We start from the raw sequence: 26519 nt of genomic DNA, 5'->3' as shown, positions 1-26519 counted from the left end.
GGATATGGGATCATTTATTGATCGCTGAAAGGTTGACCACTGGGACCCCGGTGATCAATAAAAATAGGGCTATGTTCACACGTTGCATTTTTTATGCATTTTTCCACAGGCAAAACCATATACAGTTGTGGCCAAAGTATTGACACCCCTGCAATTCTGTCATATAATACTCAGTTTCTTCCTGAAAATGATTGCAAACACAAATTCTTGGGTATTATTATCTTCATTTAATTTGTCTTAAATGAAAAAACACAAAAAGAATTGTCCTAAAGCCAAATTGGATATAATTCCACACCAAACATAAAAAAGAGGGTGGACAAAAGTATTGGCACGGTTCGAAAAATCATGTGATGCTTCTCTAATTTGTGTAATTAACAGCAGCTGTAACTTACCTGTGGCACCTAACAGGTGTTGGCAATAACTAAATCACACTTGCAGCCAGTTGACATGGATTAAAGTTGACTCAACCTCTGTCCTGTGTCCTTGTGTGTACCACATTGAGCATGGAGAAAAGAAAGAAGACCAAAGAACTGTCTGAGGACTTGAAACCAAATTGTGATGAAGCATGAGCAATCTCAAGGCTACAAGTCCATCTCCAAAGACCTGAATGTTCCTGTGTCTACCGTGCGCAGTGTCATCAAGAAGTTTAAAGCCCATGGCACTGTGGCTAACCTCCCTAGATGTGGACGGAAAAGAAAAATTGACAAGAGATTTCAACGCAAGATTGTGCGATGTTGGATAAAGAACCTCGACTAACATCCAAACAAGTTCAAGCTGCCCTGCAGTCCGAGGGTACAACAGTGTCAACCCGTACTATCCGTCGGCGTCTGAATGAAAAGGGACTGTATGGTAGGAGAACCAGGAAGACCCCACTTCTTACCCCGAGACATAAAAAGGCCAGGCTGGAGTTTGCCAAAACTTACCTGAAAAAGCCTAAAACGTTTTGGAAGAATGTTCTCTGGTCAGATGAGACAAAAGTAGAGCTTTTTGGGCAAAGGCATCAACAGAGTTTACAGGAGAAAAAAAGAGGCATTCAAAGAAAAGAACACGGTGCCTACAGTCAAACATGGCGGAGGTTCCCTGATGTTTTGTGGTTGCTTTGCTGCCTCTGGCACTGGACTGCTTGACCGTGTGCATGGCATTATGAAGTCTGAAGACTACTAACAAATTTTGCAGCATAATGTAGGGCCCAGTGTGAGAAAGCTGGGTCTCCCTCAGAGGTCATGGGTCTTCCAGCAGGACAATGACCCAAAACACACTTCAAAAAGCACTAGAAAATGGTTTGAGAGAAAGCACTGGAGACTTCTAAGGTGGCCAGCAATGAGTCCAGACCTGAATCCCATAGAACACCTGTTGAGAGATGTAAAAATGGCAGTTTGGAGAAGGCACCCTTCAAATATGAGGGACCTGGAGCAGTTAGCCAAAGAAGAATGGTCTAAAATTCCAGCAGAGCATTGTAAGAAACTCATTGATGGTTACCGGAAGCGGTTGGTCGCAGTTATTTTGGCTAAAGGTTGTGCAACCAAGTATTAGGCTGAGGGTGCCAATACTTTTGTCTGACCCATTTTTGGAGTTTTGTGTGAAATTATCAATGTTTTCCTTTTTGCTTCATTCTCTTTTGTGTTTTTTCATTTAAGACAAATTAAATGAAGATAATAATACCAAAGAATTTGTGTTTGCATTCATTTTCAGGAAGAAACTGAGTATTATCTGACAGAATTGCAGGGGTGTCAATACTTTTGGCCACAACTGTAAAAGACGTCACTCTCGTTCACCTGACCACGTGGGGAAAGATAATAAGGTGATTAACTTAAGTAACCATGTCCTCTCTCCAGCTGATATTTCACTTCTCAGTAGGGGCTTATCCTTTTCACCTACAGCAGGCTTTGATGCCTTTACAGCGATTAAGGATTTGCACCTGTTTGCCAGATCTTTGTTGTCGGCACTTTTTTTATTGTAACCTGAATCAATTATTCCCTACAGAGGAAGAAGAGGATGCGATAAGGACCCTTGAGGAGCTCTCCATTGAAAGCACCTGTGAGGGAGGTAAGATACGCCCCGCATTTCGACCCCGATCCAGGAAGTTTCCCCCCCCTCTCTACCTGTGCGAATATCGATATGTTTGTCCAGGTGGTAACTCAGGATCTCTTGAAGATAACTCAACATTTAAGGAATGATGATATAAATGGGGAGGAAAGGTTGAGATTGCAGCAATTAAAAAATCTTCAAGATATTGTGCTGAAGCCAGCGGACAAGGGTGGTAATTTGGTTGTTTGGCCCAAGGCCATGTATGAAAAAGAAGCTTTCCGTCAGCTCCATAATAACATCTATTATAAAAAGTTAACGTACAACCCCTTGTCCGTCTTCAGTGTTCAACTTGACAACATCCTCAACCTAGCTCTAGAGGGTGGTGTCATTACTAAAGATCTAGCCTCTGCACTCAAAGTGTCTGAACCTGCGATCTCAACCTCTTATCTACTCCCCAAAATACATACGGATAACAGAGTGCTACCAGGCAGACCTATCATCTCGGGGAGGGGAAATTTCCTGGAGAATGTTTAATCGGTGGATCGATTTTCATCTACAACCTTTAGTTGAAAATTTGCCATCTTTTCTTAAGGACACTGGGAAGCTCCACAGAAAAGTTGACTGTCTCAATTTAGACAGTGATACTATTTTGGCAACAGCAGATGTTGAATTGCTGTATACAAGCGTTAAACATCAGGATGGCTTGAAAGCACTACGGATCTTTTTGGAACTCCCTGGGTCCTCCGTTAAACTTAGGGAATTGATTCTTGATTTACTTGAGTTTACTGTAACACACAATTTTTTTGTTTTCAAGGGGTCCTTTTTCCTGCAGCTCCAGGGGACAGCCATGGGAGTGGCCTTTGTGCCCTCCTATGCTAACCTGTTCCTGGGGCTGTGGGAACGGGACCTCTTCCTGTCCGATCAACAGGCATCAATGGACCGGGTCCTTTTATGGACCTGGTACGTTGATGATATCCTCTTGATCTGGCAGGGCCCACTTCCTGAGCTTTCCATGTTTTTGGCCGGTTTAAATAATAATGACCTTAATAGACTTTTGACATTTTTTTGTGATACTGAGAAAGTGGATTTTCTGGATATTGTGGTGAAGAAGGACTCCACCGGCATGGTACAGACGGATATTTTCCGTAAGCCCATGGCGACGAACTCGCTGCTACATGCCTCCTCGTGCCATCCAGCACATATTATCAAAGCTGTCCCCATAGAACAGTTCCCCCATCTCTGGTGGAATTGTTCGTCGGATTCGGATTTTGAACAGCAGGCTAATGAACTAAAAACGCGATTTTTGAACCAGGGATACAGTCAGTGTTCCATTAAGAAAGCCTACAACAGAGCTAGATTTTCCTCTTGTGCATCTCTCCTTTATAATAATACTAAGAAAGGATCCTCTATGAATGATGGACAGATTAGATTTGTAACAAATTTTAACTCTCAAGCTACTAAGGTGTGTGAGACCCTTCAAAAATCGTGGTCTATTCTTAAAGTGGATCCGGTGATCTCTAAAATTCTACCTGATCAACCAGCAATGTCTTTTAGACGTGCCAGGAATCTGAGGGATCACCTCACACGTCTCTACATGGGGGAACCAAAAACTACCTTCTTGGATGGTGCCACTACTCGATGTGAATGTTTTCCATGTGGTCACTGCGTCGCTTGCCCTAATATCGATCGTGCTGCTACATTTTCAGACTCTAGTGGCAATAAAGTATTTAAAATCAAGACATCTATTACCTGTAATATACATTATGTCATCTATTATGCTACATGTCCGGGTGGTCTAATATATGTAGGCCTTACATCACGCCAATTGAAGGTTCGTATACGTGAAGACATATTGGGCATTTAGGCGTCAGCTGACCACATGGATGCATCCACATTGAAGACACTCCCACGTCATTTTAAATTATGTCATGATAGCAATAGTAAATTGATACGGTTTAGAGGAATAGATGCACTTGACATTGGCATACGGGGTGGTATACTATCTACTAGACTTGAATGCCTTGAACCAAGGTGGACATGAATTCTAAGAACTATACATCCTCATGGGTTAAATGAAAATCTAAGTTTCGCCCCTTTTCTCTGATCATTGTTTTGTGAACCTCCACATGTTCTCCGGTTCTCATGCTTTTTGGATTGTTTTTAATACTATTTTATTTTTTGTCTAGATAAATTTCTCTCAAATTCGTCCTTTTAATTTGGTCTTGGCTGGATGAATCCATTTACAGTTGGCTAACAGATGAAGAAAATTTCAAACTATATGTTATTATAATGAACTTTACATATGGATACACTATTGTCTTTATATTTGCTATCGGATATCATTTATTAAGGATTTAAATATACATATCTGTTGTGAGTTCATTTTCTGGTCTACCAGTTGTGAGTTCTCCTTCCAGGATCCCTCTGGTGGTAACAGGAGGTAGTGAGGCTGATTTAATCAGTAGAGATCTGCCACCTGATAATGAAGCTGACGATTGGACCTCAGGAATCTCAGATTGGATTTAAGACAGCCGACGCCCTACTCTGGTGCTGGTGATTCATTCTGCTTGTCAGGTCTTGGTTCTCAGCTCTGTTCCAGTCAGCTCAAGCTAAGTTTTTCTGCTAATGTTCACACTTGATTTTGTTGTTCTATTCAGTTTTTGTGTGGTCAGCCAGCCCCGGCTGGGGCTGTGCTGAATTTCCACTCTTATTTATCTGTATTTGCCAATTTGCTTTTTGTCCCTTATTAGATTGGCCTCTTTTTGCTCTGTCTCATAATATTTCAGAGTGCTGATATAGTGGGAGAAGTCTAGTGACTTCAGGGTTAATTTTGTTATCAGAAGTGTTGGACATTATTTTGTAGGGTTTTTTGGCAGATTGCAGACAGTGTCTTTCCTTTCCTTTCTAGTTAGTTTGGGCCCCATCGTTTGCTCAGCCTATTTTCCTATCTGTGTTTGTGTTTTCATCTTGTTTCACTGTCAATACATGTGTGGGGGCTGTCTATTCCTTTGGGGTCTGTTCTGGGGCAGTTAGTTTTCCCCTTTTCTTGCTTTAGGCTTATTTAGTCCTCCGGCTGTGACGAGGCGTCTAGGTTCATCGTAGGTACGCTCCACGGCTGCTGCTAGTTGTGTGGTTAGGATCAGGGATCTGCAATCTGCATAGTTCCCAACCTCTCTGGTTTTCTGGGGCTTAGCTTGTTTTTTCCTCCTCGGTGACCCATTCACAACACATATCCCTTTGATCTTTGATGTATCTCCTATGATATACATTTACTAGGTCTATGCAATTTTTTTGAGCAGCATGTATTATTGTTATGACAGTATAGGTAATTTTTTTTATATATAGTTTGACTTCATTATACATAACCTCACTGTCTTATGCTTGTTTTTTCAGGTATTGCATGTTTTTTATATAATACACTGTATGCCGTTTCAATATTATCTGTATACGTAACTAGCATACAATGTCATAATTATATGTATATCCTGGTAATGTATATCTTGTAATATGCTTCTATATTGTTTGATCTATGAAACTGATTCCCCTTTTCTTCTTTTTCTTTATGATATAGCTAACTTATTTGGCTTTCTTATACTTTCGGTGGTGGTACTGGTGATCCTCATATATAGATGGTACATTACCATATTATATATTTTTTTGGGTGTATCATATTATTAGTGGTTGGTTGTCACTAATTGTTGTCTTTTTGAGACAAATTGTCTCTTAAATGTGTGTTTTTAAGTCTATTTATATGCCCTCTATCACTGCCCATTGTTAATATGCCGCATTTTGCCACTTCCCCGATCTGCGCATGCGCAATGCCCTCACTACCTTGCCGACGTTTATGAGCTATGGACATCTGATCACGTGGGGCCCCACGTGTTTCTGACATCACGGCCCAGACAATGCCGTGCCTGGCTGGTGTGTGTGTTGCCAAGGCAGCAGATGACGAATTCCGGGGTCGGCTCTCATGTTGCGGTTCCGGTCTTGGCCTTTTTAAATCAAGTCTACTTGTTCAATATCGCTCCCCCTGATGAAGGTGTTCCGAAACACGCATTGGGGCGGGCATGTGGACCCTCTGTTTGCCCGCACTTGCCCATATATCAGGTGATGTGTTTTTGCCAGTTATTATAATTGTTTTATTTGTAACTATAAGACCTATTTGATACTATTTATGATATTTCCTGGCCAGCATTTACATTATTTGCCTACATAGGCCATATGATGTGCTATTTTATGTATGTATTCACCTTTGATGTAATGATAGTTTGATATAGGTTTTATACCACATGCTGTTTATATAATCAGGGCAATCATGGTCTGTTGTGCCCCTATTTTTCCTGTGGCTGACAATTGGCGTTTTTAGCATGTATACTATTCCTTGACCTTCCATGAATAAAGCAATTTTACATTATAGACATATGGTTGTTGTATGGATTTTTTTAGTCCCCCTCATATTTGTCTAATTTGTCTAAATTTTGTTGCTGCATTTGACAAAAACCAAGATTTTGTACAAAATACTGAGCTGTGTGCATGAGATCTCTGAAACCTCATATTTAGACTTTTCTGGTACTGTAAAACGCAGCAGAAAATTTGCATTAAAAAACGCATTAAAAAAACACTGAAAAAAAACGCAACGTGTGAACAGAGCCTAGGGGCCAAGAACCACACGATCAGGGCGCTCTGTTCTGAATATCGCACAGCTGCCTCGGCTCTACTTATTGTCAAGGAAACTGCAAAAAAAAAAAAAAAACCCTGAGTGTTTTACTCGGCTTCCTCTGGCAGCCTAAGAAAAAAAAGAAAACGAAAAAAACACCAAGATTCCTATTTGATGTAACGCAAAAAAATAAAAACTCATCAAAGTTGTGCAGTATGTATACTAAAACTGTACCAATAAAAACTATAAATAGTAAAAATAGGGCGCTATCGATGGAAAAGTTCTCAGGAAATAGTGATCAAAACCACACTTTTTCTTTTTACAAATTTTTTTTTTTATATACAAGAAAAATATATACTAAGAAATATATATTATATGTATAGGATAGATATTGCTGTAATTATACTGATCTGCAGAATTACCATATGTTACCTGGTCATTTTTTACAGTACATTTAATATCGTTAAAAATGAAATTCTAAAAGAAATGGTGAAATTGCGTGGATTTTTTTCACTCACTGCACTTTGATTTTTTTTCTAGTACATTAATTGGTAAAGTGAATATGGAAAAATAATAAAAAAAAGTTATTGCTCTTGAAAAAAGGGAAGGATAAAACAAAAAGGGCAAGAACAGGAAACAAAGGATCATTTTCTGATGAAACTCGGAAGCCCCTAACATTGTATATGAAATAGTTTTTCTAAACCAGACAACTCCTTTATCTTCTATAGAAGTTAAAGAATATTGTGACATAAAGTACCCTAAATGCTAATCTCCATTGTACATGGCAGGCACGACTTTTCAACAATCATTACAATGAGTGATTGCAGGCACCACAATACATGGACATAGATCTTAAATCTTTGATGGTAAGTGACATAGAAGTACAATCTCTAATCTTGTACGCAATGTCTGATTAGCTTCTTGGTGAAGACAGACTGAAGAACATGACACAAAAAAGGACGCCCAATACTCTACATGAGCAAAAAGGCGGTAACCATGAGGAATAAACCGCCATCACATAAGAGATTCCACTCCATTCATAATACAAACAAGGAGAAAAAAGGAGTAATGGATTCAAAAGTAAATATAAAAATACAAAATTTATTAATTAACACATGCACAGACACATAATGAATCAACAGCAAAATTGCCAAAAAGAATCATGAGACGCAGAGAGGACAATCCCTAGACGAGGGGATGAGAAAGCGCCCTGTGTGAGCGCGAAACGTGCGTCGGGGGTCGCCGTCCAGACCTGTTCACCTGCGCACCTTTGGTAAGTCAACCACCCTCACCCCACATGTGTCCATTATGGATCTAGGGATTACTTTAGTGGGCGTTGCCTACCGCCATCACCGCTAGCACCCTAATGCACTGAGGCAGGATTATTCTCCTTCACTGATTATGTGCAGTTTTTGGCAGTAATATTTACTGTTTTCGGATATATCCTGCATACGTCTCATGATTCTTTTCGGCAATTTTGCTGTTAATTCATTATGTGTCTGTGCATGTGCTAATTAATAAATTTTGTATTTTTATATTTACTTTTGAATCCAATTACTCCCTTGTTTGTAGACTGAAGAACATGTAGGATGTGAGAACCATGTCACTCAGTCTTTATTATTCTCCCTTAAGGGAGACATCTTTTGACATCTGAGGGTATGTATAGACGATCAGTAAATGCTGCAGGTTGGACGCTACGACCTTGCGCAGCGTCCAACCTCCAACCCGCAGCATCCACTGTACAGCATAGTGGGTGGGATTTCAAGAAATTCCATGCCCACTATGCGTCCAGAGACACCCGCGGCTCACCCGCAGAGACGGACATGCGGTGCGTCTTTCCAGACCGCAGCATGTCTACTTCACCCATTCAATGTATTGGACATGGTGAATCCGCATGGAATCACCTGTGTTCAATAGTCGGCAGCACTTTGGACGCAGCGGACATGAACGTTTGCACATACCCTAACTATTCATAAGCCAGGTAAGAGAGAATTAATCTTATACTTGCCGACATTGATTGCCCATCCTCTTTCAATAGCCAGTTTTCCAGCCTTAAAGAAAAATAGATAACTTGTGGTTCAAACCCATGATAGCAACAGACATTATATCATTCTCGGCTGATGCCTACTGTTCTACTCCATGGACTTGACGCTGACCGGACAAGCTGCCATTAGAGGAGTCTAAGGTTGCATTTGTACTTACAAGGGTTTTCCTATAAACACAACCTATTAGCTATTCACAGGTTAGGCGATAAGTGTCTGATTACTGGGGGTCCCACTGTAGGGACCCCACAATCACTTGATTCCTAAGTTGGATTGAAGCAATCACATGACTTCTCTATTTGACGTCTATGACTCTGGCGAGTTCTAAAAATATACCGTAAATGGCCACCTCTAATCCTATGAACACTGATTTCAGTCAGATTACATTCCAATTCCTATTACAAATGTCTCTCTTAAGAACCAGATTTGATAACCATTTAGATTTTTTGCCCTTTTGAGAAGTATTATATGTAAATTCTCAAAAGTGACTCTTTCTCTGGAACCTCAAGATTGGGGCTTTGCACCTCCATCTTGAATGGAGCATAGGTGGGTCTGCTCAGCCTTCACTCCATTCATTGTCTGTATGACAGCCGGAGAAAACAGCGCTTAGTTATTTCCATCAGTCCCATAGACAATGAACGGAATGAAGGTTGCGGATGTGCACCCACGCTGTATTCAGGACAGAGCTGCAGATTCTAGATATTGGGGTTCCAGAGCCCATATCTCAGGCTCCATGGGGGTCTCAGTGGTTAAGCCCCCACCAATCAGCAAGTTATGCCCTATCTACAGATGGCAAATAACCTGCCTTTTTGAGAATAACCCTTTAGTGATTAACATTTCAATTTATCTTGGTTATAATTGCTAATCACACACTGAAAAAAAAAGTCTCCATCTTTCCCATTCTGTCAGTCTGTGAAAAACGGATGTCATTTGTGTGCAGTCTGATTTTTTTGACAAACCCATTAGCTTGCATGGCCGAATGCTATCTGATTTTAATGATGCAAATCGTGCATGCTGCAATTTTTTCCTTCGACGGGCTCGGTGCGAGAAAAAAAAAATCAGATATGCGCACGGCCCCATAGAATACCGTAACATCGGACCAAACGATATTTGATGTTTTGTCCACCAGCAATTCGGTCGACTGCACGAACCCTAATCAGGGTTCGTTTTGGAAGTATAACCAGGGTAATTAATGGGACTTACATCTGTTGCAAAGTTTCCATTTCTGACTGAGGTTCCTAGATGACTTTTAGCCATTAAATTGACCCTTACAAGGCAAGCCAAACACCAGTTATTCTAGTCTAGGTATGATACACACAATATATTGCTTCTGCATACCATTATGGTGCCTCCTGTCTGAGTCCTCAATGGCTTCAATACTCTTCTTTGAACTAGAAAGTTGGGAAGGAGAACCAGTGGTGGAATCTCAGTTATGGTGGCAACTACAAATGACCACTAGAAGACATAAATATTGCAGTGAGGATTTCACTTATTTATTACAGGATTCTAGCTAAAGACAATTTTTAAAGAATACCTCGAGTACATTATGATGACCTAACATTTATAATCCGGACTTGTTATGGATCTCCTGACCCAAATGCAACAGTCTCATGTATTCCTAAAAGGCTGTGGAGTTTGGGTCAGGAGACCAAAGGTCAGTCTGGACTAAGGGTGGTTTTACACTTACCGCATATTTTGCGGTCCGTTATTGCGGCCCGTTTTTGCGGGCCGTATCGCTGCATTTTTTGTGGTGTACCGCAATAACGGGCCACAAAAAATGCTTGCGGATTGCCGTTTTTTTCCCCCAATACTATGGAAATAGTATTGGACAAAAAAACGGCGTTCCGCAAAACTGGAAGTGATGGCGGGCTGCAAAAACAAACTTCTGGTTTGTTTTTGCGGCCCCATTGATTTAAATGGGCGCCGTGTCCGTACGCTGTGAAAAATACCGAGCAAGCTCGATATTTTTTTCACAACCGCATATACGGCCCTCGCGGCCGTATGGCACATGGCGCACCATTGAATTTTTGCGGGCCAATTTTGCAACCCCATAGTAAGCTATTGGGGCCGCAAAATCGGCCCGCAAAAATACGGTAAGTGTAAAACCACCCTAACTAGTTTGTACTTGGAGTGTGATTGTCAGAAGCATGAATCTGGACATACTCTTTTACAGAAATGACGAACAGGGTCATATACAGTTAGTGGGTAACTTTCTGTTTACAAAAGACATGTGCTAGAGGCATGCCAAGGATGCCCCCTTCACCACCAATCAGTAGAACCAAGTGATACAAAATGTCTGCGGAGTCCTGTGCCCTCTTCAACTCTTATGGCCCCTTTACTTTTAGCGATGCACCAGCGATCCCGACCACGATACGACCCGGTCAGGATCGCTGGTGCTTCGCTAAATGGTCGCTAGTGAGCTGCCAAACAGGCAGATCTCACAGCGACGTAGCGACGCAGCAGCAGTCGTTACTTACCTTTCAGACGCGGCGATGATGACGTCCTCCACCCGCGTCCACACGTCGCTCGTCGGACCCCGCCGACCTCGCGCGATCAACGACAGACAGCGGGGGAACCGGTCGGAGGTAAGTATCACACATAGCGATATTACTAGCGATATCGCTGCTGCGTCACAAAATCGGTGACACTTTAGCGATATTGCTAGCGATATCGCTATGTGTAAAGCCCCCTTTAGGCATACATGAGACTATTGAGTCGGGAGACTTATGGACAGTCCGTCCATTGCGATTCATGCTCAGATCGAGTTTCACGGACGTCTGTAGGAGCCCGTAGATATAATTTGCTTGAGGCACTTCTATTAGGACCCATAGCAAAAGCAAAGATACAAGAAATATGGGGTCAAGTCATCACTATATTGTGCCTTTTATAAAGTCATTTTTTGGTGTTTCCTGTTTTGTTTTCTTTTAGTTTATTATGGACAGGGTTCCAGATGTTTTGGCTGGATTCTTCATTTCCGACTTTTTGAAAAGTCATTGAATCCGCCCTTTTCTCACCATGGAAACAACATGCAAATTGCCTCTTCAGAAAGAAAGAGGACTTTTACTCTACAGCGCCACCTATTGGTAGTAGCGATCCTACAAGTCACAATCAACCCTTTAACGAGTCTTGTAGTATGACTTAGGATACAAGCCAAATCAGAATCTCAATTTGCAGACACGGTGTTTCGAGCTGTTGGCTCTCGTCAGTGCAAAGTATGAGATCTGATTTGGCAAGGTGAGAGGCTCTGGACTAGGGTCTAAGAAGTAACGTTTCTCCTTGCGGAGAGTGACATGCCAGCTGTGGCTTGTCAAGGTAAGGAGACTTATTCGCCGTGCAATGCTCCTCTGGGAAAATAATATGCAAATTGCCTCTTCAGAAAGAAAGAGGACTTTTACTCTACAGCGCCACCTATTGGTAGTAGCGATCCTACAAGTCACAATCAACCCTTTAACGAGTCTTGTAGTATGACTTAGGATACAAGCCAAATCAGAATCTCAATTTGCAGACACGGTGTTTCGAGCTGTTGGCTCTCGTCAGTGCAAAGTATGAGATCTGATTTGGCAAGGTGAGAGGCTCTGGACTAGGGTCTAAGAAGTAACGTTTCTCCTTGCGGAGAGTGACATGCCAGCTGTGGCTTGTCAAGGTAAGGAGACTTATTCGCCGTGCAATGCTCCTCTGGGAAAATAATATGCAAATTGCCTCTTCAGAAAGAAAGAGGACTTTTACTCTACAGCGCCACCTATTGGTAGTAGCGATCCTACAAGTCACAATCAACCCTTTAACGAGTCTTGTAGTATGACTTAGGATACAAGCCAAATCAGAATCTCAATTTGCAGACACGGTGTTTCGAGCTGTTGGCTCTCGTCAGTGCAAAGTATGAGATCTGATTTGGCAAGGTGAGAGGCTCTGGACTAGGGTCTAAGAAGTAACGTTTCTCCTTGCGGAGAGTGACATGCCAGCTGTGGCTTGTCAAGGTAAGGAGACTTATTCGCCGTGCAATGCTCCTCTGGGAAAATAATATGCAAATTGCCTCTTCAGAAAGAAAGAGGACTTTTACTCTACAGCGCCACCTATTGGTAGTAGCGATCCTACAAGTCACAATCAACCCTTTAACGAGTCTTGTAGTATGACTTAGGATACAAGCCAAATCAGAATCTCAATTTGCAGACACGGTGTTTCGAGCTGTTGGCTCTCGTCAGTGCAAAGTATGAGATCTGATTTGGCAAGGTGAGAGGCTCTGGACTAGGGTCTAAGAAGTAACGTTTCTCCTTGCGGAGAGTGACATGCCAGCTGTGGCTTGTCAAGGTAAGGAGACTTATTCGCCGTGCAATGCTCCTCTGGGAAAATAATATGCAAATTGCCTCTTCAGAAAGAAAGAGGACTTTTACTCTACAGCGCCACCTATTGGTAGTAGCGATCCTACAAGTCACAATCAACCCTTTAACGAGTCTTGTAGTATGACTTAGGATACAAGCCAAATCAGAATCTCAATTTGCAGACACGGTGTTTCGAGCTGTTGGCTCTCGTCAGTGCAAAGTATGAGATCTGATTTGGCAAGGTGAGAGGCTCTGGACTAGGGTCTAAGAAGTAACGTTTCTCCTTGCGGAGAGTGACATGCCAGCTGTGGCTTGTCAAGGTAAGGAGACTTATTCGCCGTGCAATGCTCCTCTGGGAAAATAATATGCAAATTGCCTCTTCAGAAAGAAAGAGGACTTTACTCTACAGCGCCACCTATTGGTAGTAGCGATCCTACAAGTCACAATCAACCCTTTAACGAGTCTTGTAGTATGACTTAGGATACAAGCCAAATCAGAATCTCAATTTGCAGACACGGTGTTTCGAGCTGTTGGCTCTCGTCAGTGCAAAGTATGAGATCTGATTTGGCAAGGTGAGAGGCTCTGGACTAGGGTCTAAGAAGTAACGTTTCTCCTTGCGGAGAGTGACATGCCAGCTGTGGCTTGTCAAGGTAAGGAGACTTATTCGCCGTGCAATGCTCCTCTGGGAAAATAATATGCAAATTGCCTCTTCAGAAAGAAAGAGGACTTTTACTCTACAGCGCCACCTATTGGTAGTAGCGATCCTACAAGTCACAATCAACCCTTTAACGAGTCTTGTAGTATGACTTAGGATACAAGCCAAATCAGAATCTCAATTTGCAGACACGGTGTTTCGAGCTGTTGGCTCTCGTCAGTGCAAAGTATGAGATCTGATTTGGCAAGGTGAGAGGCTCTGGACTAGGGTCTAAGAAGTAACGTTTCTCCTTGCGGAGAGTGACATGCCAGCTGTGGCTTGTCAAGGTAAGGAGACTTATTCGCCGTGCAATGCTCCTCTGGGAAAATAATATGCAAATTGCCTCTTCAGAAAGAAAGAGGACTTTTACTCTACAGCGCCACCTATTGAAACAACAAAAACTCTCACTGTCGCCCTGATCCACTCCCGCCTAGACTACTGTAATGCTCTATTAATTGGCCTCCCTCTCACTCGACTCTCCAGTCTATCCTTAATGCAGCAGCCAGGGTTGTCCATCTGGCTAATCGTTTCTCAGACGCGTCCGCTCTTCGCCAGTCGTTACACTGGCTGCCAATTCATTACAGGGTACAATTCAAAGTACTTGTTCTCACCCACAAAGCTCTCCACAGTGCGGCACCCCCTTACATCTCCTCCCTCATTTCTGTCTATCGGCCTAACCGACCGCTGCGCTCTGCAAATGACTTTCGACTAACCTCTGCCCTAATCCGTACCTCCCACTCCCGACTCCAAGACTTCTCCCGTGCTGCGCCAATCCTCTGGAATGCTCTACCCCAAAATATTAGGACCATCCACAATTTGCATAGTTTTAGGCGCTCGCTCAAAACACATTTGTTCAGAGCGGCCTATCACATTCAGTAATCAAAGTCATGTTTGTGTGTGTGTAGCCCATTCACTATCTCCATCTAACCCCCACCCCCTGAAGATGGCTGGACCATCATTGTAAATACATCATTGTAAATACAAACCTGTGCTTTGTATCCCCCCCACCTCATTGTAGATTGTAAGCTCCACGAGCAGGGTCGTCTTATTTCGCTTTAATTATTGTATTGTTAACGTTGTTACTTATGACTGTTGTGTTTGAAACTGTTCAACTGTAAAGCGCTGCGGAATATGTTGGCGCTATATAAATAAAGATTATTATTATTATTAAATTTTTGCACAAATGTTCTCCATTTCTTACCGGAGTGATTTCATGGAAGTTAAAAAGTCATAAAAAAAAAAAAAGTTACAAATAAAAATGAAGAACATTTTCTGCAAAGTAAATTTTTTTACCACTTGTGTCATTTTGAAGAATTTGTCATAAAAGGCCACAACAAAGACCCCAAGACAAAAATGAAAAGTCACTGGAAAACGCCACAAATGATGAATCAGAGATTATGTTTGTGTTTTACGTTAAAAAATACACTACCTTTAATTTATTTATGTAGCGTCTCGTATGTACAACCAGTAAGTCATCTTCTGTTGCCTCCTTTGCAGTTACAATAGTGTCATCTGTGATTAACTTTTCATCTAAAAGGGAAACAATTAACAAAAATTAAAGGTGTTGTTGGGGACATTTTTTTTTGCTTTAATCTATTTATTTCGAGGCTAAAAATCATTTTTTGGAAATTAGTTTTAATGAGTTTTACACACTCCAGCAGCCCCTATTACCTTCCAATACAGGAGAGTCAGTTTAGCAAATGAACAATGACCTGCACAGATCCAACATTGAAGGGGGTTGCCTGGTCACAACATATTGATGAAAAATGGTAATAATAGGATATGTCAGCAATTGACTTTGTGCACTGAGAAGCTTTAGTAAGTGTGTAGCAGCCGCAGCCTAGTACTGGAGCACAGCTACTATTCACTTGAATAGTTGTTCTGCAGTGCCCGGAAGTGGACACTACACATTGAATGCAGCCGTACATTGCAGCTCCGTTAAAAGTTTTTACATCTGGTGACCATCAGAGGTAATAACATTCGATCGGTGGGAGTGCTGTGTGTCGGACCTCTAATAATAATAATAATAATAATAATCTTTATTTATATAGCGCCAACATATTCCGCAGCGCTTTACAGTTTAACAGTTTCAAAACACAAGTCATAAGTAACAACGTTAACAATACAATAATTAAAGCAAAATAAGACGACCCTGCTCGTGAGAGTTTACAATCTACAATGAGGTGAGGGAGATACAAAGTACAGGTGTGTATTTACAATTGTGTATTTACAATGAAGGTCCAGCCATCTTGAGGGAGTGAAGGATGGATGGAGATAGTGGATGGGCTACACACACACACTTACACAGAGAATGACTTTGATTAGTGAAAGTGATAGGCTGCTCTGAACAAGTGTGTTTTGAGGAAGCGCCTAAAACTATGCAAATTGTGGATAGTCCTGATTTCTTGGGGTAGAGCATTCCAGAGGATAGGAGCAGCACGGGAGAAGTCTTGGAGTCGGGAGTGGGAGGTACGGATTAGTGCAGAGGTTAGTCGAAAGTCATTTGCAGAGCGCAGCGTTCGGCTAGGCCGATAGACAGAAATGACGGAAGAGATGTAAGGGGGTGCCGCACTGTGGAGAGCTTTGTGGGTGAGAACAAATACTTTGAATTGGATCCTATAATGAATGGGCAGTAAGGAATGGCGAAGAGCGGACGCGTCCGAGTACCGATTAGCCAGATGGACGATCCTGGCCGCTGCATTAAGTATGGACTGGAGAGGGGATAGTCGAGTGACGGGGAGGCCAATTAATAGAGCGTTGCAGTAATCCAGGCGGGAGTGGATCAATGCAACCTCTACTGATTTAATATATATGACCTAACCTATGGTTAGATTATCACGTTACAAAACCCAGGTCTACGGTCCAGGTCAGTGCTCTCTAGCCGTGGTTATGAGCTGTGTGAATTTCCTGAGCTTTGAGAATCCTGGCATGGTGTGATGTATTCTGTGCGGGGTGTGTTGTACAGATGGCGTCTCACCAGCTTTGCCATTCATAAGCCGAGCCTGGGATCCCGGAGGGTAAGAAAATTCATGCAGCTCCTGTCCACAGCTAGAAAGCACAGCAGGGCCACCATCAGGGCATTACTGCCCTGATTGGCGTATGGGGCCCGGTGGGCAGAGGGGGCCCGCATGGGGCCCGGTCTCCTCTGCTCACCGGGCCCCTACCAGCAGGTAAACCGGGCCATGGCTAGCGGCGCTGCGGGCGGCAGCTAAACGCTATTGACATGCGGACCCGGCGGCCCGCACGTCAATAGTTAACAGCTGCCAGCCAATCGGAGGCTGGCAGCTGACGTCAGACACAGCACGCACCTCGCCGGCGTCTGGCGTCAGTGTCAGTCGCCGGCTAGAGCACACTGCAGCGTGGAGGGACGGGGGGAGCCTCTCCCGCCGCTGGAGCGCAGCCAGGTAAGGAGAACTTTTTTTTTACAGCGGCGATCTGGGGGGGCCTGGGGGCAGAATGCTGGAGACGGGCAGAATGCTGAATATGGGGCAGAATGCTGAATATGGGGCAGAATGCTGAACATGGGGGAAAATGCTGGACTTGGGCAGAATGCTGAACATGGGGCAGAATGCTGGACTGGGGCAGAATGCTGGATTGGGGCAGAATGCTGGATTGGGGCAGAATGCTGAACATGGGGGCAGAATGCTGAACATGGGGGCAGAATGCTGTAGACTGGGGCAGAATGCTGTAGACTGGGGCAGAATGCTGGACATGGGGGCAGAATGCTGTAACTGGGGCAGAATGCTGGAGACTGGGACAGAATGCTGGAGACTGGGGCAGAATGCTGAACATGGGGCAGAATGCTGAACATGCGGCAGAATGCTGAACATGGGGCAGAATGCTGAACATGGGGCAGAATGCTGGAGACTGGGGCAGAATGCTGAACATGGGGCAGAATGCTGAACTGGGGGCAGAATGCTGGAGACTGGGGCAGAATGCTGGACATGGGGCAGAATTCTGGACATGGGGCAGAATGCTGGAGACTGGGGCAGAATGCTGGACATGGGGCAAAATGCTGGACATGGGGCAAAATGCTGGACGTGGGGGCAGAATCCTGGACCTGGGGGCAGAATGCTGGAGATGGGCAGAATGCTGAATATGAGACAGAATGCTGAATATGGGGCAGAATGCTGGATATGGGGCAGAATGCTGAACAAGGGGCAAAATGCTGGACTTGGGCAGAATGCTGAACATGGGGAAGAATGCTGGACTGGGGCAGAATGCTGGATTGGGGCAGAATGCTGAATATGGGGGCAGAATGCTGAACATGGGGCAGACTGCTGTAGACTGGGGCAGAATGCTGGACATGGGGGCAGAATGCTGGACATGGGGGCAGAATGCTGGACATGGGGGCAAAATGCTGGACATGGGGCAAAATGCTGGACATGGGGGCAAAATGCTGGACATAGGGCAGAATGCTGGACATGTGGGCAGAATGCTGGAGACTGGGGCAGAATGGAGATATGGGGCATGATTGGTGACAGATCGCACAGGATCATGGGGCAGGATGGATGCGATGGATATCATATGGGGGCAGAATGGATACTCATGAGGGTGGGATGGGAGAACATATGGCTAAAGCCAGGAATGAGACACACCGGAGCCAGGATGGGGGATATTATTACCATAGGGGCTAATTAAGGGATATTATTACTGCAGTGATGTATTTAATTTTTTTGAGTATACTGTTTTAAATGGGGGGGCGGTACTGTTACTGTGCAGAGCGACACTGTTGCCTTTTTTTCTTCATGTGGTGTAATGTAGAAGTTGGAAAAAATAAGTAATGTGTTCTGCAAGTGGAGCTCTAGATAACTGTGTTATTTCCTGCAGACACGAGTCCTGGCTGGAATACGTGATGGCGATCTGTGCTGGATGAATGAAAAGCAAGGATGAAGGACTTCACCTAGAGACATCACTGGTGAGTTAGTGTGTTACCTGTACACTGACACTATACATTGTATACTATATGCAGAGGTCCTGTGTATAATGTCACCAGTGATCACTGTGTTACCTGTACATTATATACAGAGCTCCTGTGTATAATGTCATTGATCACTATATTACCTGTACACAGACACTACATAATAAATACAGATCTCCTGTGTATAATGCCACTTATGGTGATAGTATTGTTTTTTTATTAATGATCAGTATTGTAGTATTCAGTCACCATGTGGTGGTAATATGTGGTCTGGGCATGTGTGGTGGTATTTGTCCCTTGTGTGTGCTATTATTTGGTCACTTTCTGGTGGTAATATGCGGTCTGGTCATGGTGCGGTGGTATTTGTCCCTTGTGTGTGCTATTATTTGGTCACTTTGTGGTGGTAATATGTGATCTGGTCATGGTGCGGTGGTATTTGTCCCTTGTATGTGATATTATTTGGTCACTATGGTAGTAATATGTGGTCTGGTCATGGTGTGGCGGTATTTGTTCCTTGTATGTGGTTTTATAGGTCACTATGTGGTGGTAATATGTGGTCTGGACATGGTGTAGCGGTATTTGTTCCTTGTATGTGATATTATTGGTCATTTTAAAAATTGAAAAATAAATAAAAATATACCTAAAGTGTATTGCATATTTTAACAGTAGAGCCAGGCCAAAAGTGTCTACCCTGTTATGGTGGTGGCTTAAAAAAATCTTTTAATCTTTTGTCCAAAGCAAAAGCTGCCGGCTATATGTGTGATCTGGTGATGGGAACTGTTAATGTGTGATTGGTGAGAAGTGGAGTTTTTCCAATAGAGAGCGGTGGGACTGTGGACAGTTTGAGGGGTGGAGCCTGGGCGGAGTCTCAAGGAGGCCCCGAAAATTTTGCCAGTATGGGGCCCCGAAATTCCTAGTGGCAGCCCTGGAGCACAGACCTGGACCATGGACCGAGATTGCGTTTAGTAAAATAAATAATTACCCCTGAGAAAGTTGATGATTTTTCCCCATTTGCCGGCATCAAACGGATGAAGCTTCTCCAGTCCGATAAATGTGATGTTATAATCTGTGGAATATACAATCGGCCAGAGACTTGCGGGGATGTCCTCATACAGTCTAGTATCATGAGGCCTAGGAAACACATCCAAGCATTTCATCATTACTTAAACTATATTACAATACTATTTCCTTGGTGGTTTTACTCTGCTTCATATAAAAAGTGGGTGTCATTAAACTGTATCTCTCCATAACTGCATCTGAACAAATCGTCTGAAATGAAGTGGCGAAGTCATCAGGTCCTTTATGAAACAAAACTGGAGTAGAGAAGTTGCAAATTTCTGAGCAACAGGGAGATGAAAGATGCACAACATTTTTTAAAGGTGCAAAACATCTGATGAATTTAGCGCATTTTTCTCTATCAGACCCTGGATGAAGACTAATAAATGTAGAACTCGGCATTCAGAAGGATATTGATTACCGTATATCTTTATTCTTTGCTGTAATCCTGTCACGTGGACCGGTCCTGTGTGACACTGCTCGCAGGCTGGTAACTAAAACAACAGGACGCGGCACGTGATACTGTCCTGTGTGACACGGCTCACAGGCCGGTAACTAAAACAAGACAAGTGGTAGGGAAACAGTTACAACGGTGGGCCCTGCGATAGGGAAAGGGGACGTGGAGACCTCCTGCAGTCCCCTGAGTCAGTGTCCCTAACGCTCCTAACGTTCCCTATGCCGGTTCCGCAGCGGGCGCCGATCACGAACCTGTCGCCCTAGCACACCCTACACCTATCCCTTGCTAGGGAGCTGGGTGGCGCAGGCACTGGCCCCACCGCTGTACTAATACACACTAAGGAGAAAACACAAACGGGGAAACACAACTTAGCTTTACTGTGTTGCACTTGCTCCTGGCAACAGAGTCCACCACCAGAATGCAGCTCTCCTCCTGAATCGCTGCCACCAAGCTCTGTCAGAGCTAAGGAAATCCCCTATGACTCCTTTCACACCAGGCTCTGTCAGAGCTGCTCTCCAGCTCCTTCCTCCACCAAGGATGGTTGAAATGAACACTATCACCAACACTGATTGCAACACCTGTGACTCTTTTATAGCAGAGCCAGCAATCACACCTGCATTATATTAATGTGCACTTAACTAAAGAAACAAGAGTGCAATGACGCTCACCACCACCGGGGCAAACTTAGAACACACGACACCACAGTGCAATAATCCTAACAATCCGACAATCTGTGTTACTTTTGAAGGTCTATTGTTTGGACTAAAATGTTTGATTTTGAATTGCAATCACAAATAAAGATGAAATCAATTTTCCTTCTGAGTGCCAAGTTCTATATTTACTGCATTACGGAACAGAATCTTACTTTTTTTTTTAAATCAGATGATTTTTATTTAAAAGTTGTCAGCATGAAACTTTGACAATACATTTAACTTTAGCATATAATATAAACCATGTTCAATCTGACAGGCGATATAACTGTACTTACATCCTAAATCCCCTACCCTCCCCTCACCCACCCTAACCCCATCCCTTTAAATCATTGCACTTATCACACACCATGTCACATTTTGAATCTTTTTTCGAGACAGCCACTTAAGATCCCTGTTTAAAGTACCAACACAGAGGGTCAAGGGCGCGTAGGTAGACACATTCTTTCTCTCATAAGAGCCTCCGAAGCCAGGCCTGGGCGCTCCATCCAGCCACCCCATACATTCTCAAACTGCATGTGTTGACCTCTTTTCGCATATATGTTCTGTTCCATCAAAATACGTAATAAAGTTAACCTTATTAAACAGTTCCTGTCTAACTGGCAGTTTGTCATCTAACCAGTGGGCCGCAATGAGCTTTCTGGCAGCATATAGGATTCTGGCTATGGTCAGCTTCCCCCCACTCATCAACTGAAATATTCTCCATGCATCCCAATACACACGTCAGCGGGTTCCTTATAAGATCCACTCCCATTACCTCCTGAGTCAAATTAAGTGTTTGTACCCAAAAGTTCTGTAGGGCAGGGCAGGACCACATCATATGTAGGAGATCTGCCCCATCCTCAGAGTAACACGGGCAGCAAGAATCTCCCCTCAGGCCTGCCCTCTTCATCCAGACCGGGGTCCTGTATACCCTATGTTTTAGGTAGAGTTGTGAGACTCTCCTGGCTTCGCTCATAGAGACCTTGGGGATGAATTGTAATACGCTCTCCCACTGAGAATCCGAGATTGGTCCCACATCCTCCTCCCATTTTTCTTTTGACTTAGCCGGGTGCCTTACTAGGAATGAATCCAAAAAACCCCTATATACGAGGGAGATGAAACCCCTAGTGCCCCTCACTGACCCTATAAGATTCACCATCACATCTGATTGCACCACTATTCTTGATGTTTTAAGCTGTCGATCGACTGCATGCAGCAGCTGCAGATATTGAAAGAAGAGAGATTGACTAAGAGGGAACTCCCTCCTGATCTCGTCAAAAGTCTTAAGCATGCCGTCAACCAACAGCTGTGACACAAACCATATCCCCACCCTTCTCCATTGAGCAAATCCCCTCAGATGTATTAACTCCCCCAGTCTCGGATCAAACCAAACCGACGAAAAGCGCGTGAACTCTGTAATGCCCCTCCATTGTCTAACTCTTTGCCAAATCTTGTCCACCATAGCGATCGTCGGGAGCCTTTTAGGGTTCACCCGGAACCTACCAGCCTCTAGACTAGCCAGCAGCGGACCTCTGCCCACTATAAACTCAAGGACCTTCCCGGCCGATGTAGATTGAGTTGGCTCCCCCCACCCCACCATATGCTGACATTGGGATGACACATAATAAACCCACGGGTTTGGGATTGCCAGGCCCCCTCCTCTTTTGACCTCTGTAGATGTTCAAGTTTAATGCGTGCCCTACTACCCTTCCAGGTCAAGTCCCGGAAAAGAGAATCAATCCGGTATAATTTACTTTGCGCCAACCAGACAGGCGTATTATGAAGTATATATAGGAGCTGGGGCATGAGGATCATTTTTAATAAATTTACTCTACCTGCCACAGACAGGAATAGTTTCTTCCATGTTCCAATTTTTTGTTGAAACATATTGATAAGGGGGGTAAGATTAAGCCGTTCATATTCCTCCAATTTAGCCGAGACCACAATGTCCAAATATATAAACTCCCTAACTACCCTCAAAGGGGTCCCAGGGTCTAGCGCCAGGGGAGCAGCCGAGTCAACGGGAAGCAACACGGATTTATCCCAGTTGATAGTCAGTCCAGAAACAGAGCCGAATTTACCAATAACTGCCATAGCCGAACTCAGGGAGTTGCTTGGGTCAGCCAGAAACAGCAGCACATCATCTGCGTATAAAGCCACTTTCTCTACGTAGCAGCCATATTGGAATCCCTGGATATCCGTAGTACCCCGAATCTTTGCCGCTAACGGCTCTACCGCAATCGCAAACAGCAGGGGGGACAGGGGACACCCCTGCCTCGTTCCCCTATATAGGGAGAAACTCTCAAACAGCAAACCATTAACCCGTATTTTAGCACTAGGTGATGTATATAGCAAACGCACCCAACTCACAAACTGATCACCAAATCCCATGGGTCTCATTACCGCCCACAAATACCTCCACTCCAAACTGTCGAACGCCTTAGCGGCATCTAGGGAAACTATTACCCTCTGTCCCACATTATCCGCCCTCGACTGCATGTTTAAGTATAATCGCTGGAGATTTATAGCTGTGAATTTATTGGGCATAAACCCTGACTGGTCTTGGTGAACTAGGGATTCGATGACCTTGTTAAGTCGGTTCGCCAGCATTTTGGCCAATAACTTAATGTCAGTGGTCAACAAAGAGATCGGACGATATGAAGCTGGGTCCGTCAAATCTTTTCCCTGCATTGGTAGGACAACAATTATCGCCTCTCGCATGGAACGGGGCAGCTCCCCCCCCCCGCCAAAGCCGCAGAGTAAACCTCCATCAACTTGGGAAGCAACACCTCCTTGTATTTTTTGTAGACTTCCCCTGGGATACTGTCCCCCCCCGGGGCCCTGTCACTAGGTACAGAGGTCAGAGCTGCCTCAAGTTCCTCCATATCAAAGGGCTCCTCAAGAAGCCTCTGCTCCGCTAGTGAGAGTCGTGGAAGCTGCACCCCCACTAAAAAGTTATCAATTTCCTCCTTCGACGGCTGCACGTGTGACTGGTACAGATTGGAGTAAAATCCCATCATCAGCTCCAGTATGGCCCTACTGCCTGTATGCTCACATCCGTCTTTCCCCTTTAATTCAGCAATATACACTGATTCCCTTTGGGCCGCCACCACCCTGGACAGAAGGTGACCCGCTCTCTCTCCCTCCTCGAAAAACTTCATTTTGCAGAACAGCCTTTTCCTCTCGGCAGTTTTCATAGTCATATTACAAACCTCTCTCTGCGCTGATCTCAAACGGTCCCGGGCCTCAGGAGTTTGCTCCTCAATTAGTGCCGCCTCTGCTTCCTTTAATGACCTAATCAATTCCTGGTCTCTCCTGCCCATCTCGGTCTTAACTAGCGATATGTCTTTAATGCACAGCCCTCTAAACTAGGCCTTCATGGTTTCCCATACCATTAATACCGAGGCCGATCCCATATTAATTTTAAAGAACTCCGTCAGGTCAGCCCCCACATGGCCGTCCAGATCAATCAGCTGGAGCCAGAACGGATTTAGCCTCCACAGGGGTCTCCTGGAAAATTCGGAGCCCTGCCCCTGAAGCACCACACACATAGGCGAGTGATCCAACAGAGTTCTAGCCAAATAAGTTACCTCACCCACTAGACTTAACATCGGACCACTCCCCAGAGCCACATCAATCCTGGACAGCGAGGCAGAGGCGGACGAAAGAACAGAATCTTACTTAGACACTTATGTACCTTTTTTTGCCCCTTGTCTCATTAACCCCGGGGTTAGATGACGACAACTTTTGCCTGCGACACAAGTCATGTGGCCATAGATCGCTATGTGACGGGGCTGCAACCACAACGAGCAAGTTGCAAAAAATCCAAATGCTTCTGGACTTTTAGCAACTTGCTTTTTGCGGTCGCCTAGGGTTGTTTTCTCTTGTATGCAAAAAAACCCCAAACCCAACAACTGTTATTATTATTCATTATTAAAGCACCATTTATTCCATGGCGCTTTACATGTGAGGGGGGGATACATAATAAAAACGAGTACAATAATCTTAAACAATACAAGTCACGACTGGTACAGGAGGAGATGACCCTGCCCGCAAGTTTTCTCAATCTTCTAGCAGTCAGTCAAAAGTGGACAGCACAGCAAGACGGATGTGATCAGTGTCCTGTCCCAGTTTTTCCCATGGATTGGTCCTTTTCTTGTTTTTTCTTTGTGTGGACACTCATGCACGTAAATGGAGTTTAATGGCTACAAGTTCTATCCATGAAAAATAACGATACAACACAGAAGTCTGAATGAGGCCTTATTAAGTATACGAAGTGCTGGCGGCCATGCATTCTCCATCTTCGTACTCCAGTATACCACATCCCCTTATATACCGTCTAGCAGGCCTAAATGCTTGCTTTTATTGACCAGCAAACTGAGTCTCTGCCTTCCTTCCTATACACAGAACATCCATATCATACTGTATAGCCAGATTCCAGAAATCTGCAACCCTCTTCCTTCCTGCAGATCCCCCAGTAACCTGCATTCAACCCCTGCCTTCCTATTTATACCCAGGCAGCAGCCTCCCTCCCATCCTGCCTATATGTGGAGCAGCAGCCTGCATGCCCCTCTCTATCCATACACTGACAGGCCGCCTGCTCGCCCTCCATGTAACATCTCCCCCCTCTCTGATTACTCACATGTTGTTTCCTTCTGTGGAGGGCTGGTTTCCTCCTCCAACACATGACGTCACGAGTAGGCAGGGTTATGCACTTGTCATTGTGATGTCATGAAATTTGCTACACATATCGAAAGAGAACTCAGAGCTGCAGGAAATGTGAGGGATGGGAGTGTTCTGTGGTTGAGCACGCTGCCTTCCTATGTACAAGAGGTGACATGGCAACTATAGCCTCTGAACAGGGGCAGACACACTATACAGCTCTGGCAAAAATTAAGAGACCACTGCAAAATTTTCATTTTGTCTGATTTTTCTCTTTATAGGTATATTTTTGAGTAAAATGTAAATTGCTCTTTTATTCTATAAACTACTGACAACATGTCTTCGAATTTCCAAGCACTAAATTTTGTATTTATTTTCAGAAAATGAGAAATGGTCAAAATAACAAAACAATGCAGTGCTTGCAGACCTCAAATAATGCTAAGAAAACAAGTTCATCATCATTTAGAAACAACAATACTAATGTTTTAACTCAGGAAGAGTTCAGAAATCAATATTTTGTGGAATAACCATGATTTTTAATCACAGCTTTCATGTGTCTGGCTGCTTTCCTCCAGTCTTTCACACTGCTTTTGGGTGACCTTATGCCACTCCTGGTACAAAAATTTAAGCAGTTCTTCTTTGATGGCTTGTGACTATCTATCTTCCTCTTGATTACATTCCAGAGGTTTACAATGGGGTTCAGGTCTGGAGATTGGGCTGGCCATGACAGGGATTTGATGTGGTGGTCCTTCATCCACACATTGATTGACCTTGCTGTGTGGCATGGTGCATTGTCCTGCTGGAAAAAAAACAGTCCTCAGAGTTGGGGAACATTTCCTGAGCAGAAGGAATCAACTGTTTTTCCAGGATAACCTTGTATGCGGCTTGATTCATATGTCCTTCGCAAAGATTAACCTGTCCAATTCCAGCCTTGCTGAAGCATCCCCAGATCATCACAGATCCTCCACCAAATTTCACAGTGGGTGCAAGACAC

The 26519-nt window shown here is 43.9% G+C and overlaps 1 protein-coding gene across 2 annotated transcripts in view; it reads right to left on the bottom strand.

Annotated features, from left to right (window-relative positions):
- HDAC11 (histone deacetylase 11) overlaps positions 1-25586 on the bottom strand; it is a 50838-nt gene extending 25252 nt beyond the window's left edge. Inside the window, exons 1-5 of one of the 2 annotated variants that reach the window (XM_073574285.1) lie at positions 25506-25586; positions 19641-19789; positions 15167-15267; positions 10066-10182; positions 8694-8736 (exon numbers count right to left, since the gene is read on the bottom strand). In XM_073574285.1, coding sequence (XP_073430386.1) covers positions 8694-8736; positions 10066-10182; positions 15167-15267; positions 19641-19789; positions 25506-25507 — 412 coding nt within the window. In that variant the 5' untranslated portion in view covers positions 25508-25586. The remainder of the gene's footprint in view (positions 1-8693; positions 8737-10065; positions 10183-15166; positions 15268-19640; positions 19790-25505) is intronic. The other variant, XM_073574287.1, reaches the window with a different exon arrangement.
- Positions 25587-26519: the final 933 nt, after the last annotated feature.

The sequence above is a fragment of the Dendrobates tinctorius genome, unplaced genomic scaffold (genome assembly GCF_039654945.1).
Source record: "Dendrobates tinctorius isolate UK_male_01 unplaced genomic scaffold, ASM3965494v1 ptg000038l, whole genome shotgun sequence".
NCBI lineage: Eukaryota > Metazoa > Chordata > Amphibia > Anura > Dendrobatidae > Dendrobates > Dendrobates tinctorius.
This window is presented reverse-complemented; position numbering and strand designations above follow the sequence as displayed.